Raw genomic sequence first — 14,878 nt, 5'->3', positions numbered from 1 at the left:
CTTCTGCAAGCAACCATCCCACTTCAAGCTAAAACATGTCAACTGACTGTTTATAAATAATTTCACATACTTGCAAAGTTTTGATGTAGTAAATATAATACAAAATAACAAACAAATGGCCACAAAGATTTTACAGTGCATATTCTTAATATGTCTGGAGCAGATTTTCTTACTTAATTGTAGTTTCCTTAATTTACAGAACATTTTTTTTTCACTAGACACTGTGCGAACATCGCTGGTTTAATTATATTGTGGAATTATATAAAAATGTAGCCACTCCCCTAGTTATTTGGATGTTTTATTATTGTTACATTCACTAGCTGCAAGTAACGAACTCCTCGCTATGGTAACATCTACATTTCACTTCCTCTGATTAATGTCCTGTGGTTTCCTCTAACTTTAATGTGGCTTTCCACTTTTTCCCTTTGATGTACTTATCACTGGCTTTTATATCCTTACTTTACTATGACTGTAACAGATTACAGCATTTTCAGTCTCCGTTCACAGTTTTAATAAACAGATATAATGCTGAAATATCTGTGTACTTCCCTACACCTTAGATCATAGCTCCCTGCAAACGTCTCATTGCTGTACATATATCCCTTAACATATATTATTTCCACTTGCCCTTAATCTTATTTATTTTGTTGTCCCCATGTTCATTTCTGCTTCTATTCCTCCAAACTAATTCAAATTGGCAATATAGTGTCCTTTGCCTTACAACTTCTCTGATTTCTTTTCCTTGAGCCACTCTCTCCTTCTTTCTAACAACTCATGAATGCCTCTTATTTTGAGTCCTGCATGAGCTGTTCTAGCTCTCCCTCACTCCTCAACTATTTCCTCCCCCCCCCCCCCCCCCCAAAGATGAAACTTGTTGCTTCATTTGTTAGGAGAACCATTTTTTCATGTATTTATGTGTTTCATTAACTTTACTGAAAATTTTGTCTCCTGAAGGTATATATTTGTCAATCCCTCAGCTTCTCTGCAAATTTCTGAAAAGGATTTTTCTTCTGAGAATTTATTCCCCTCTTACCGTTTTTATTCCTGCTTTTACTTTAGATACTTTGTCAATGTGAACGAATGTTCAACATACTGATTAACAATGAAGCAATCTGAATTATTTAATGTCCTGTTACCTCTACAAATTATTTAGTGTCCTGTTACCTCTCATATGTTACATGGATTCTTTACAGTTAACTACACTCCTGTTATTTTGAACCACAAACATAACTGTAATCTTCCTGTGTGACACACAGCATTTTTCTTGCATTTTATGAGAAATCCTTCATATAAACGGTTACAATGTTCAGGACGAACTGTTCTTATATGAAAATCATATGTTAAATGGACTTCTGAATTACTTGTGAAACATATTTTTTATCTGTTGTTTTACTGATCTGACCCTTTTCGCAAAAATGAAAGAAATGACTTTCCAACAAACCACATACTATAACTGATTTAAACCATTTGATGAGCTTCTCACAGACACTGCACAAGATTCCTTCACATTCATTGTTGACAAAAAGTAACTAACAAGAGAAGAGAAGTGGGTGCATTTTATAATCTTATACATCACTATAACTATAAAATTCTAGTGTGTAAGTGATTACTCACAGCTGTACAGTATTCTTGCATGGGGTGTGTAAGTTTATGGTTCTTAGCCTTCCTTCCTGAAAAGAAACAGTTCTGACACATGTCAAAATTGAAGCACTTCAAGCAGCGGTACCTGTGAACCAAAATTATATTACAAACATTACTATTATCAGTTCTTCACAAATACTACAATAATTCACTATGTTTTAAGCAAAGAAACATACCTAAATCCAACAATAGGATATTCTTTACATATATTACATTTAGCTTGATGTTTTGCTGTTTCTGCAGCAGAAAGTCGATGGAGAACTGGCAACCATACCATGCTCTGTGGCTCTTGTTGCAACCAGTTCAAGAAGTGGATAGCCTAGAAAAGTTAGTAATTGCTTGTATGATTATGCTAGTAGTTGCCCGCACTAAAAGAAACATGACATTTTATTTTAAATACAAAATCCAGAAGAGAGACAGAACAAGAGTGTGAGAGAAGGGGGGTTACACAATTGGAGGTTTGTATATCTTTTGTTATTAGGGAATATAGCGGCCTTTCTTTTCTACTCCCTGTGAAGAAACTCTCTCCCCATGATACTGATGTTAAATATCATCTTCTGCCTTACATGAATGAAAAAACAAGGCCCCTCATTATTTTTATGAGTACAATCATTCTAACTGGTAATTAAGTTTAGCAGCTTACGTATCTGATTTTAAAAAATCTGTGTCTCGCCAAACAATCACACTGGGTAGGTCTCTCTCCACCTAGAATCTGAGTGGCATATCCCTCCTTTCCAGCCTTGCCCAACCAATCCCTCTTTCCTCTCTGGGAGAGGTTAACGCAAAATCTAAAATCTAGGAATTGTATTTTCTACTTTTTACTGTTTCTATTAGCAGCACTTGGAAATTAATCTCCTGAAGGCAAGTACTTGCCAGCCATTCTTCTCCTTGGAATTTAAAATATAACACTACTATATTTATCTACTTTACATCCAATGTAAATATTTCATGGTGAAAAAGGTAAAATTACTGTAGCACAGACAACTAATCAAGCAAGAACTACAATCATATTTACGCAAAGACAGAAGGTATGTCTACTGAAGAACCCCTAAACAGCATTCTATAAAAATCATTAATATCTGTACATACATTAATTTCCAAATTTTGCAGCTTTCAGAGAGTACAGTAGCATGAAAACAGTCTTGAAAATAACAAGAAATTCTAAAATGTTAAAAGTTTTGTTTAATGCAGAATAATTTTCAGATGCATTCCTCAGGGTCAGTCATCTGGATTGGTACATGGCCTGACAGGCTGCAGCAAACATTCCAACCAGGAAAAGGCACCCACTCACAGGCTGACCACACTTGCTGCTCACAACAAATCTGTCACAGTTCACGAGTACACGTGTGGAACTGTCAAACCACAGGAATTGTTAAGGTTTTCATGGCCACTTGTTGAGAAACTGCCTGTTGGCTTCTGTCTCGGGTTCTTCGACCGACGTTCATGTAATGATTTTACTGACGTTTCGCTAGCACGAGTGGCTGGCATTGTCAAAGCTTCACCCTCCATTGCCGGTGGTGAACTGGAGCCGAGCTCAAGGCCGCAAGCTCGGCTTCAGTTCACCACCAGCAATGGAGGGTGACACTTTGAAGCTTCGAAGCCGCAGGTACATACAGTCTGCAGCTGCAAGCTCGGCTCCGGCAATGGAGAGTAAAGCTTTGACGATGCCAGCCACTCGTGCTGGTGAAACATCAGTAAAATAATTACATGAACGTTGGCCGAAGAACCAGAGACAGAAGCCAACAGGCAGTTTGTAAACCACAGGAAATTGAGGGGAAGCAAAATAGAAAGTGAAACATGCTCCATTAAAGAAAAATAACAGCCTTAATTCTGTGACAGTAACTGGAAAATACAGAAAGATGCACCATTGCCCCTGTTTATATTCTCTTATAGCGTTATTCTGCAGACCTGTGTTCTCAGGCTTACAGATAAATGCAATTCTGGTAACAGCAAGTGCACACTTCGATTATATACTGTCCCATGAATGGTCAACATTCAGCAATATGACAGAAATAATCATTCAAAGCAAAAAAAGTGTAGTAAACATGGGCATACCTTAACAGGTATACGCACTTGTTCATCTTCGCTACTGTGGAACACACCTCTTCTACTGAGGATGTGCTCAGAGCTCTCAATGTATGCATTTTAAAGCCTTCAAATGATGGTTCCTGACACATCCCTCAACAGTGACCGTTCCTTCTGGGACACCTTGTATACCACATACATAATGAATTTGGCAAAGTTGTGAAATACCACAGAAATTATGAATTTCTCATATTTGTGAAAGTTTGGACAAATGTTTTCCAAATCATGCATTTACCTGCGTTACAATTTCTTTGAAGTTATTCTGAAGCAATTCAGTGAGCAGTGATGTAAACAAATTATATATTTTAATGGAACAGCAGCAGCAGCAACAAAAACAACAACAACTAGGGCATCACATTGTCATCATATTTTTCATCAAATTTCAAGATGGCAGACAACAACTTGTTATTATGTACTGCAGTTACTAGTATCACAATTGGACTGTGTGTGTATTTGGAAGAAAAGCAGAAGGAAAAAAAGGAAACATACTTGGATGAAGCCATTGGTAGTATGTCGAGATTGTAAAAGCATTCCACAAAATTTGTTACGAGAGCTGCTAGTGGAGAATGTTAAGTCTTAATGTATAAATTACTTACAAATGGATGAGAGTGTATTTCAGTATTTGCTCAGTAAAGTGGCTTCTCATATTACAGAACAGTGTACTCTCTTGAGAAATGCTCTGTGTGCAGAAGACAGGCAAACTGTGACACTGGTATTTCTTGATACAGGAGAGAGCTACACTAGTTTACAACACAGCACTGGAATATCACATTGCACATTAAGCAAAATAATTCCAGAAATGTGTGAGGTGATTTAGAAAGCACTAAAGGGGGAATATTTGAAGGTAAATAAATATTTGGCACACTATATGTGCAATAAGAACCATTTTTATTTTTGAATAATTTAGTTAATGGAATTAGTGTTCCAACAACTAAAAAAGTGATAAAAAGTACAAAACAGATGAGGTGCTTTAGAGTTCAAAAATAAACAAAATAGAATGGAAAGCTAAGAAAGGATTTTTTATTTCAGAGTGTGACCACATCCTCTATTCCGGCTCGCTGAAAAGCTGCCTGGATGTTTCCAGATGCAGAGGTGGATGGCTGTAGCTGTGACATGATGTCACCTTCAGCGTATTCCACTTTCCAATCAACATCCAATTAATAGCATGCGCTGTACCCCTTGCTTACACATTAGAGAGATATCAAATAGCTGTAGCAATGCCAGCGTTCCAAGCAGTTACATTTTACATTGCAGTGAACAGAAGGCGAACGACTTTTATGATCAAATCTACGGCGAGGCCTGATATTTGATCATATTTATTTGATTACAGGTAAGATTTGACAACATTCCCTATTACACTATCAAGTTTCTGTGACATAAATATTTGATATATCAACTTTGAGAGAGAAATATGATAGTGTAATCCTGGCTTAAATAATTTGAGTTGCGATTCTCTGTTCCAGGTAGAATGGCCAGCAGAGTGCATTAGTGTTGTTTGTGTTTAGTGTTGTTACCAAGCTTGGTAGGATATACAAGGTATGACTGACTAATAACCAGATTAGGAATATAATATTGATTATTTACACTTCCTCACAACTTTTACATTGTCCCCTTGAAAATGTTCCTCTTACAATCCTTACAGTGTCCATGCAAATTTTCTACTGTTCAAAACAGTGTCTGAAATTACATTCTACAAGCATGTTCATGGTCTCCACCACTTTTTCTTTCAACACTAACTGTCTAAAATTTTGTTCCTTTCAGTGCATATTTCACTTTTGGGAACAGAAAAAAGTCTCACAGAGCAAGGTCTGGCAAGCAGTGTTTCAACACAGGGATCCCGTGCTTAGTCGAAAACGTCTTGACACGTATCAGGTTCTTGGATTCCATTTTTGAGTAAACGTTCCTCATGTGAAAATATTCATGTAAAACCTGCTAAACTGTTTCTTTGTTGATTTTTCCAATATCAGCAACTGTACAAATAGTCAACCAAGAGTGTTTTCAGATTAAACCTCCAACATTTTCTACGATTTCATCCTCTGTTGACAGTGAGGGTCGCCCTAAACACGACTCATCTTCAGTCTCTTCTCGACCCTCTTTTAACTGTTTAAACCACTCAAAAACTTAAATGTGTGACACACATTCATCACTGTACCCTTGTTTCAATAAGGAATGGGCTTCTGTAGTGGTTTTTCCAAGTTTCACTCAAATTTTCACATTAAGCTATTGCTCTTTCAATAGTTTATTGACACACAGCAGATACACGGTCCTATAATACAAACAAACGCCACAGCCCGACAGAGGGGTCGCAAGGTGAATGGGCGAAGGGAATCGAGATAAGAGATGTCCCATGACTCAACAGTGTAGTCGCTGACCTTAAAGCCTGCATTGTTTGTCTGTCAGTTCAGTTATTTCTTTGCCAGATTTCATGTAAGGGGTGTCGAGAGTGTCAGATGTCGAGTGATCAGTGTGAAGGATGCACTGATAATGCTGTCTCACATGAATATACAGCATCGTCGACTGACAGAGTTCGAAAGAGACTTCATCGTGGGTCTCAATTTGGCCAAGTAGTTAAATTGCATAATATCTATACTGGGAGAGCATTCGGATGTGACAGTGGCTTCATGATGGAAAGTGTGGGAATGCAAGAGCAAGCAAGCACACTTGTCGTCAGGACTCCGCCTGATCATGTCGGCAACCCCAAGGGAGGACTGCTGTACTGTGCACCGAGCACATTATAACGGTTTCCATCTCATCTGGGAACAAGTACTGGGCTCTGTGCGACAGTCTGTGTCATCCTATCAGTTGGCGACTACCGGTAGGTGGACTAGGGAATTACCATCCCGCGCACGAACTGCCACGTGGAGAGATACCGTGACCAGGAAGCACAGATGCCGACAAATGGCATCCCAATGTTTTAACGATGAATCACAATTCTACACTGCCCCGGATGACCATCGTTGGGGACTATGGTGGTCACGTAGGAGGAGGTCCCATACATTCAAGGTTTCAGAGAGGCACAACAGTGTTACTCCTAGTGTCACAGTGTGGGGAGACACCAAATATGACTTAGGTCACAGCTGGTAGCCACTGAGGGACCCCAAAAACCACAACAGTACATCAAAAACAGCCTGCATCAAAATGTGTTCTCTCACATAACTATCACAGTAACATTGTTCAACAGGAAATGCTTGTCCACAAATGGCATGCATGTCTATGAACTACATGCATGATTATGAGGTATTCCCATGGCCAGCAAGACCCCAGATCAGTTCCCAATAGAATGTACATGTGACCAGTTTGACTGTAAACTATGTCCCAATACCAGTATAAGGAACATCAAGGACCATTTGAAATAGTTCTGGGCCAATTTGCCCCAGGAGAGGATACAAGAGCTTTATGTCACACTTTCCAACTGAATGCACTGAGGCCAAAGGAGGTGTAGTGTTATACTAGCAAGTGGGCTCATTTGGCACAATGTGCCTTCATATAATTATGGAGTGCAATAGTCAGTCTACATTGAAATGATGAGTAGTAAACTCGGAGTTGATTTCACATACAATTTATCATAACTGAAACGTGTTTCTCCATTCAGTTATGTTGCGAATCTGTGATATTACCTCATTGGTGATAATTTGTGACTAAGCAGAGAATTACCTACTGTTATTTTAGTAGCCTAATACATAAAATAAAGATATACGGTACTGCAAATTTTGCTGTGTTTTAGTTGACCAAGTGTTTTAAATACTGTACTGTAAAAAAAAAAAAATAAATAAATAAAATAAAACCTAAGTTTCCATTAAGTCTTGCTTCCAAGAACTGAAATGAAAAGCAGGAAATCATGAAAATATATATTATACAAAACAAAGGCCATCAGAGAGACCCCATTACTGCAGTTGTGTTCCTGTCAACATCCACAGTAATTTTGGGTAAGTAGTAATTTAATTTTTTAACAATTTTCCTTATAAACATACTAATTGTAATCAATAATATACATAATCAATCAACCTCTATAGTTGTTCTCTCCTTTCCTGCTTTCTCAAAACAACTTCTCACAGATGGTTCAATGTTGGATCCACCAAAGGCAGCAACTTCTCCCAGTTGTCGAGGTACCTGGATACAATCGTGCAGTAACAGCCCCAATTTCCGTTGGTCTACTTGCCGATTAGGATCAGCAATAAGTCTGAACAAATCTGAAACAAAAATGTGAAATTTTAGAACTATTATTCATTGTAAATAAGGATTATTCACAGTACCGTGTAATTAAATATAACACGACAAGATGGCGCCTGCAGAAGAATGTCATGGCACAACGTCCCAGAAAAATGTTAAGTTGAGGTGCATTATATAAAAAGTGCCTGCAATTAGTGGTGAGGGAGATTCTATTGGTTGCGTGAAGAGTGCGTTAAAACCCTGCCGGAAATCAGTGACCATTCTCAGTGGACACGCTCTGACTGCTTACATGACGAAAACGCGACATTAACTTCCGTCGTGAATTTAAAAGCACCAAATATCAAAATGCCACGAAGTACCACTGACACTCTAAAAAAGTGAATTTTATAACTGAAACAAGTAAACGTATACCTATCTGAATACTGAAAAAGTTATGCTTCCAAGAAAGTCGAAGCCATTAATGTAATCCGGGTGACACCGCTACATACGAATAAAATTCCTTATCGTTAGGGACAGCTTTGCCAGAAACGTGAATAACCAACAGCAACTGAGGGTAGCGAGAGCCAATAGGATTGGTTCGTTTCGGATGAGCCAGTGCGCAGCCCAGCGTTGCCAAACTAGCTTTTTAGAGCTGGCAAACGAGTGTTTTGGGTGGGGTCTAGAAGAATGGCTGTTTTCACAATCATTTTGCTTCTTTTCTAGTTTTTTCCTCGACAATATGAAAGAATTAAAATCCATGTTAGTCAAAGGAAAATTATTTGCATTGAACTAAGATTCCAAAATACGCTTTAATATACTATGAAAATGTATTATTAGTTTGAATTAAAAAGCACAACAAAACTAAAAGTGCGTCCAGAAGATACCTTTTGTGTGTTCAACTTTGCGCTTGCACATAAATTGCCAATATGCAATACTTGGCGCTACTTGGCAGACGACAGGCAATTGGGGCCCTTATATGTTCATTGTGTAGTGTGTTGAGATTATGCTGTGGAGGGATTTATGTGCAATAATGTCTGCTGATTCCAGTTTTTATTTGAATAAAAATTCGAAATGCGTTATGCTGAGCGTCACCTATTAGATAAAATGTCTCCGATCATACATCATAAGCCAAAAATTTATGGGAAGGGTATACAAAAACTGTGGACGAACAATCATGCTATGGAAACTTAAAAGCACAACAGCTGAGGAGCCTGACATCTGAAAAAAGAAGTGATGAGGTATGTGTAATGCTTCAACAAACTACTAAAAATTGAAATGACAACCCCCATTCTAGCGGATTCTGGCGTCTATGAAATTTCCAAGTTTGTCGAGTACGAGGATATTAATTTACATATCATATTTCATGATTAAATGCAAACGACACACTGAAAGTTAATTAACCTTCACCTAACGATTAATAACCGCCTTGAGTATTTCTCAGTTTCAGTAATAATCATTTTTATTTATTTATTTATGTATTCGTGTCCAGTTGCTCCAGTGTACAAGACAATTGCATGGATATTGAACGAGTCACAATGATACATGAGAACAGTACTTACAGGCGCTAAAAGATACAAATTTCAGTATGTGTATAGCAACAAAATATGCCAATAATTACAAGCTTAGGTTTTTCCGACAGTGAAGAGAGGTATAAAACAATCAAATAATAAAATACAATTATTCCGTACTACAAGCTACAAATTTGATAGAATTGAAATGCTCCATCGTGAAATGAGGAGTTGATAATTCAAACTAGTATATAAATTGCCAGTTAGTAGGTAACAAAAGTTCACTGTCGGTCTTATTGTTGCAATTTCGCAAGCAGAAAATCTAAAATCTCGTTCTGACCTCCTTCTGAAATTTGCAGACAAAACGTTGTCATCACTTCATATTTCTTGTAGCTCTATTGTTTATATAATTCTTCACCTACATTCGCTTTTGCGTTTTCTTTTTTTATTGTCTTTTCGTTGCAATAAACGCAACACAAGCTCCCAAGCAAAGGAAGGGATTCCTAGCAGGCTACTTGCGCAACAAGGCAACGTCTGGACATGAGAATACCCATGTGTAAATGTGTTCTTTCCACAAATTCTTGTGCATGCCCTTTTATTCCCGTGCGTCTCCGATTGAGCACGACGAATGAGGCGTCGGGTGGATATACCTTAAAACCGTGTCGGTATTCGTTCCAGGCATCTCAGTATAAACACACACCACATACAAAACATAAAATGTCACAATTAATAAAATATTCCGGGTTTAGAAGTGAAATCCCTTAGATCGCGGCATAATAGCTACTGAACTGAGGAGAGGAACATTGAACTACTTCTGTTCACCGCAGTAGTTTGCTAAGCATAAGAAATGTAAAGTTACAGTGCTAATACTTGGAAGTTTGTGCTGTAAGTACCTAGAAGAAGCATTATTTATATTTTTACTGTAAGAAAAAGAAAGTTACATGAAACAAACTTACATGAAGATATTTATCTGAATACATTTTTGCATCAAAATTTTCAAAGCGAACTGATATTTTACATTCATATCGTAGAATAAAATCTCAAATTGTTATATCTGCAGTCGAATTACAAGTGCATCCAGAAATCATATCTCTAATGAAATGCACATGACGTGCCTCTAAATTTATATTCTTTTGTGCTTTCCAGAAACTGTACATTTTTGAATATCTATACGTTTTCTATCTGGCTATTAATGCGATTAAAATGAAACGTCTTACACGCAATTAAGAAACGATGCAAAATCCTGTGTAACTATTATTTCCTTAAGTTGTTTTAAATTTATTTACATACTTGATTTGAGTAAATCTGAGTATATTATTTTTCTGGAACTTTATTCCACAGAACAAAAATCGAAATAATATCAGCGTTGATTACATTTTGGCTTGTCTTTGTATAAAATTTGATCAAACTGTTCTTTCTTCATACAGTTGGAGCTATCTAACAACCTAACCTTACTGCATTTTCGTATACGCCCCTCCCCCCTTCTCAAACGCCCTAGGCAGTATAATTATGGGGAAAATAAAACTTCAAAACAATACACGATGTTTTATTTCAGCTCTTTACTGTCTTTTTGTACACACATTTAGATTCTTTCGTTTTGGAGTGTTGGCAACACTGGTGCAGTATGGTAGACATGCTAATCTTTGGTTTTCTGTGGACGCTGGTCGCTGTGGCAGATGACAACTGGAGCTGGCTCTTTGTATGTGGAACATTGTAGGAACAATTTGTCAGCAAATCATTCATGAAACTGCGAGTTTTGTTACTACGTCACTACAGTTCTGTTTCTGAAAAAGGGGAGTGAAATAAATCTTGGTCGCGTTGCTGGCTTTTGCTTCTGGAACATTCACGTATAGTAAAGATTCTCCGAAAACTTTTGTAAAAAGTGGCAACCAGAATATCGTAGAGCTGTCTTGGAGAATAGTGTTGCTTGCTACAATTAAATGTATATTTCGTCGTTAAGTGATACATAGCGAGACGTAAAAGTGAAGTGTAGAAATTATGGCAAAAAATCGCAGTCGGTTACCATAACATCAATGTCCATTCTTTATTTTGCGCATTGTTCATTATCACTCCTGTGATGCGATCTTTGTCTTGATCCCTGAATTTCGGAATGTGTCGTTGACGATTCGATCGAAGTTACATATTTGCGACAAGCAACATACCCTCAGAAATCGGGACGTATTCGGAATAAATAGCAAAGAATTTCCGACAAGCGGAAATATTACTGCTTGATCACTCCAGCAATTTAATCTGCCGTCTTAGGTTCCTGCCTGTACACATCCACGAAAATTGCGACATATTCGGAATAAACAGCAAAGTATTCGTAACAAGCTGGGATACAAATATCATTGCTTGTCGTTTCAGTTGCTGGAGTTTCATCTTTAAATTTTAATCAGACTTAAGTCAGAAAATAGAAGCAACTCGTTCCTGAGAAAGAACGCTCTTTTTTATAAATGGTATCTAATATTGTAGAACATACTTCTATTACATGAATAAGAAAGAACCAGGATCTGTTACAAATGCGAAAATGGAAAGAAAAACGACATTTCTCTAACCACACGACCACGTCATTCACAAATAAATTTGGCCTAGGTATTATTTTACGATCTTTAAAAAGTTTTTTTTTTTTACCGCTGATGTGGCCTTAACTGACATTTAATTGTAACAACTTAAACAAGAGTGACGTTTGTAATAAATCTTCAGTGCGCAATTGACCTGGAAAAGATGCGATCGAAACACGCAAGTCATAATGCAGTAACAACCGAAAACGACGAAATCGAATATGAAGTCTCCGAAGTAGCAAGCGAGAGACGTCACGTGACCCGACCCGAATACCGTGAAATGCTAATGGTTGTTCTTGTCTTGGGCCGAGCTGTGCGAAATGTTAAGGATACGATTTTGCCCTGACACATCGTCTGAGGCAAATCAAACTGAAGCTCGAAAACCAGTAAATAAATACAAATGCAAAAGTGAAACAATTAAAGCAACAAGATGCGTTACAGTGCCGGAAATGAGGGCGAAAAAGATAAATGGGCAACGTTGTAGTGTCTCATTGGAAAGTTGACTCTTCCAGGAACCAACACGTGCCTTTTCAATATTATAGAGTATTTATCCACTCGAGTACAAACTCTATCTGTTGCTGCAGCGAAGAGGAATATAAACGAATCCAACACCAGAAACATCTGCAAAAGAAGGCACTTCATCAAAGAAAACGTGCTTATTTAGGTGGGATCAGCTCGTCAATACAGCAGACGGTTTCATAGTGAGAAAGTTTTAATAAATTTCTAGAAAATATTTTCCTTCTTTTTAATGAAACGTTTCCACCCACAGTATACCACAATAACTGACAAACTGCACTGAATTACCACGGGGAAGAAGTCTACGTATGTAGTCAGTAAACCACTAATCACTGCACTGCAGAGAATATTATTGATTTTCGGACCTGTATCATAAGCATATCAATCAAGGGAAAAAATGGCTATCCATATGCCTTTGTACATGCTATGATCTTTCTTATTATCATGAACCCCACATCTGCAATTATGCTCTACAAACCAGTGTGAAGTGCATGGTAGAGAGCACTTCCCATTGTTCCACTTATTAAGACTCTATCCATTTCAGTATTGGGGAATGGAGTGCTGAAAGAATGATGACTGTACTCAAACGCGTCTGTCACGCTGTAATCGCGATCGCTATGGGAGCAATATGTAGTAAACAATATTCCCAGATTCGTCACTTCAATGTTGGTTTTTGAAACTTACTACGTACTGTAGGCTTCCGCGGGATAGTTTGCATCTATATTCGAGTGTGTGCCAGTTCAGTTCTTTCAGCACCTCCATGAGGCTCTCCCATGGTTCGAACAAACGAGGCACGAGTGTTTGTACGCAATCTCCTATGTAGATTGACTGCATTTCCCCATAATTGTATCAATGAACACGTCTACCCCCAGTGTTAGCTACGATTGAGCCTGTGTGATCGTATCCCCAAAAGTTACACCGAAGTATTTGTATGACTTGACCGATTCCACCCATGATTCACTCATAATTTGACACTGTCATAAGATACTACGTTTATTCGTTTTGTGAAGTGCAACATTTTACTTTAATGAACATTTAAAACATGTTGCCAATAGCTGCACCACTTTGAGATTTTATTAAGGTCAGACTGAATATTTATACAGCTTTTTTTCAGGCATTTATTATAGATAACTGTGTCATCTGCAAAACATGCGGGGTTACTATTAATATTGTCAACAAGGTCATTAATATACACGATGAACAGAAAGGGTGGCAACACAATGCCCACGGGCACAACCGTAGTTTATCTTCATACACGAGATGATCGATCACGGCAGTCTTATTCAAATGCAGTTTGTTTATATTTACCCACCTGAGATTTCGCGATAATATCGTCGATTTTCCCATCTAAATTCTGCGAGTACAACACCTGTTACACGTTGGTATGGGCCATACCGACCTGTTAGGTTCTAGGCCTGTCTTCGATGTCTCTTGTCATACTTATTAGATAACAACTTAAAGACATAATGTTCTACAACTGGTAGCAACAGCGTCTTATATGCCATTTCCTTTACACGGGCACCACATTTTTCCAACAAATCTCTCTTCCATTCACCTTTCCTGACAGTAATTTTACGTGATCATTCCACTGCATATCGCTTGTTATTATTACCTTTTAAACATTTACCGGTACTCGATGTGACGGACTACACTACCACAAAACTTGTAATCAGATACTATCGGATTCTCTCTCTTTGACATAGGCATTTGGCACATTTAATGAGTGGTGTACACTTCGTTTTTCTACAGTTCCATGTGATCATCCAAAGACAATACTTTCCTGTGAACGACAGCATTAGGGAACAGTCTTGTAGTGTTTTTGATCTTACCTGGTAAATCATTTATTTTGTCACTTCCTTGTGTGTCATATCTAACCAAAAGAATGCAGAAAGTTGTACTTGGCAGTAATCCAACCAACAGAATCCAGGGAACTAATTCTGACTGGGGAGAAATCACGTATGGGGTTTCCCAAGGCGCAATCTTAGGTCCACTACTGTTTCTTGTATGTGTAAATGATCTACCATCTAATGTTCAACAAGCAGAATTAGTTATTTTTGCAGATGACACCAGTCTTTTAATCGCTACCAGTATACATACAGAAATGGAAGAAATGGTGAACAAAGTTCTCAAAAGTATCATTGACTGGTTTTCTGCGAATGATCTCACCCTGAATTTCACAAATACACATCATATTCAGTTCTGCACCTCTAGGTGTACTGCACCAGTGGTAAGTGTAACACATGGTGATGAAATAATACACAGGGTGGAAACTTCAAAATTCTTACATGTCCATACTGACGAGAGTTAAATTGGAAGAAACACATTTTGGAGCTCCTGAAACAACTTAGTTCATCCTTGTACTTAGAATCATAGCAAATTTTGGGGAGAGAGAAATCAGTAAGTTGACATATTTTGCTT

General features: G+C 37.8%; 1 protein-coding gene across 1 annotated transcript in view; it reads right to left on the bottom strand.

Moving 5' to 3' along the window:
* LOC126183924 (dystrophin-like) overlaps positions 1-14,878 on the bottom strand; it is a gene marked incomplete at its 5' end in the record, with an annotated part of 303,215 nt that overhangs the window by 42,410 nt on the left and 245,927 nt on the right. Inside the window, 3 exons of the mRNA XM_049926270.1 lie at positions 1,615-1,726; positions 1,818-1,960; positions 7,732-7,916. Of these exons, the coding sequence (XP_049782227.1) occupies positions 1,615-1,726; positions 1,818-1,960; positions 7,732-7,916 (440 nt within the window). The remainder of the gene's footprint in view (positions 1-1,614; positions 1,727-1,817; positions 1,961-7,731; positions 7,917-14,878) is intronic.

The sequence above is a fragment of the Schistocerca cancellata genome, chromosome 4, assembly GCF_023864275.1.
Source record: "Schistocerca cancellata isolate TAMUIC-IGC-003103 chromosome 4, iqSchCanc2.1, whole genome shotgun sequence".
Taxonomy (NCBI): domain Eukaryota; kingdom Metazoa; phylum Arthropoda; class Insecta; order Orthoptera; family Acrididae; genus Schistocerca; species Schistocerca cancellata.
The sequence above is the reverse complement of the archived record's forward strand: the minus strand, read 5'-3'. Positions and strand labels throughout refer to the sequence as shown.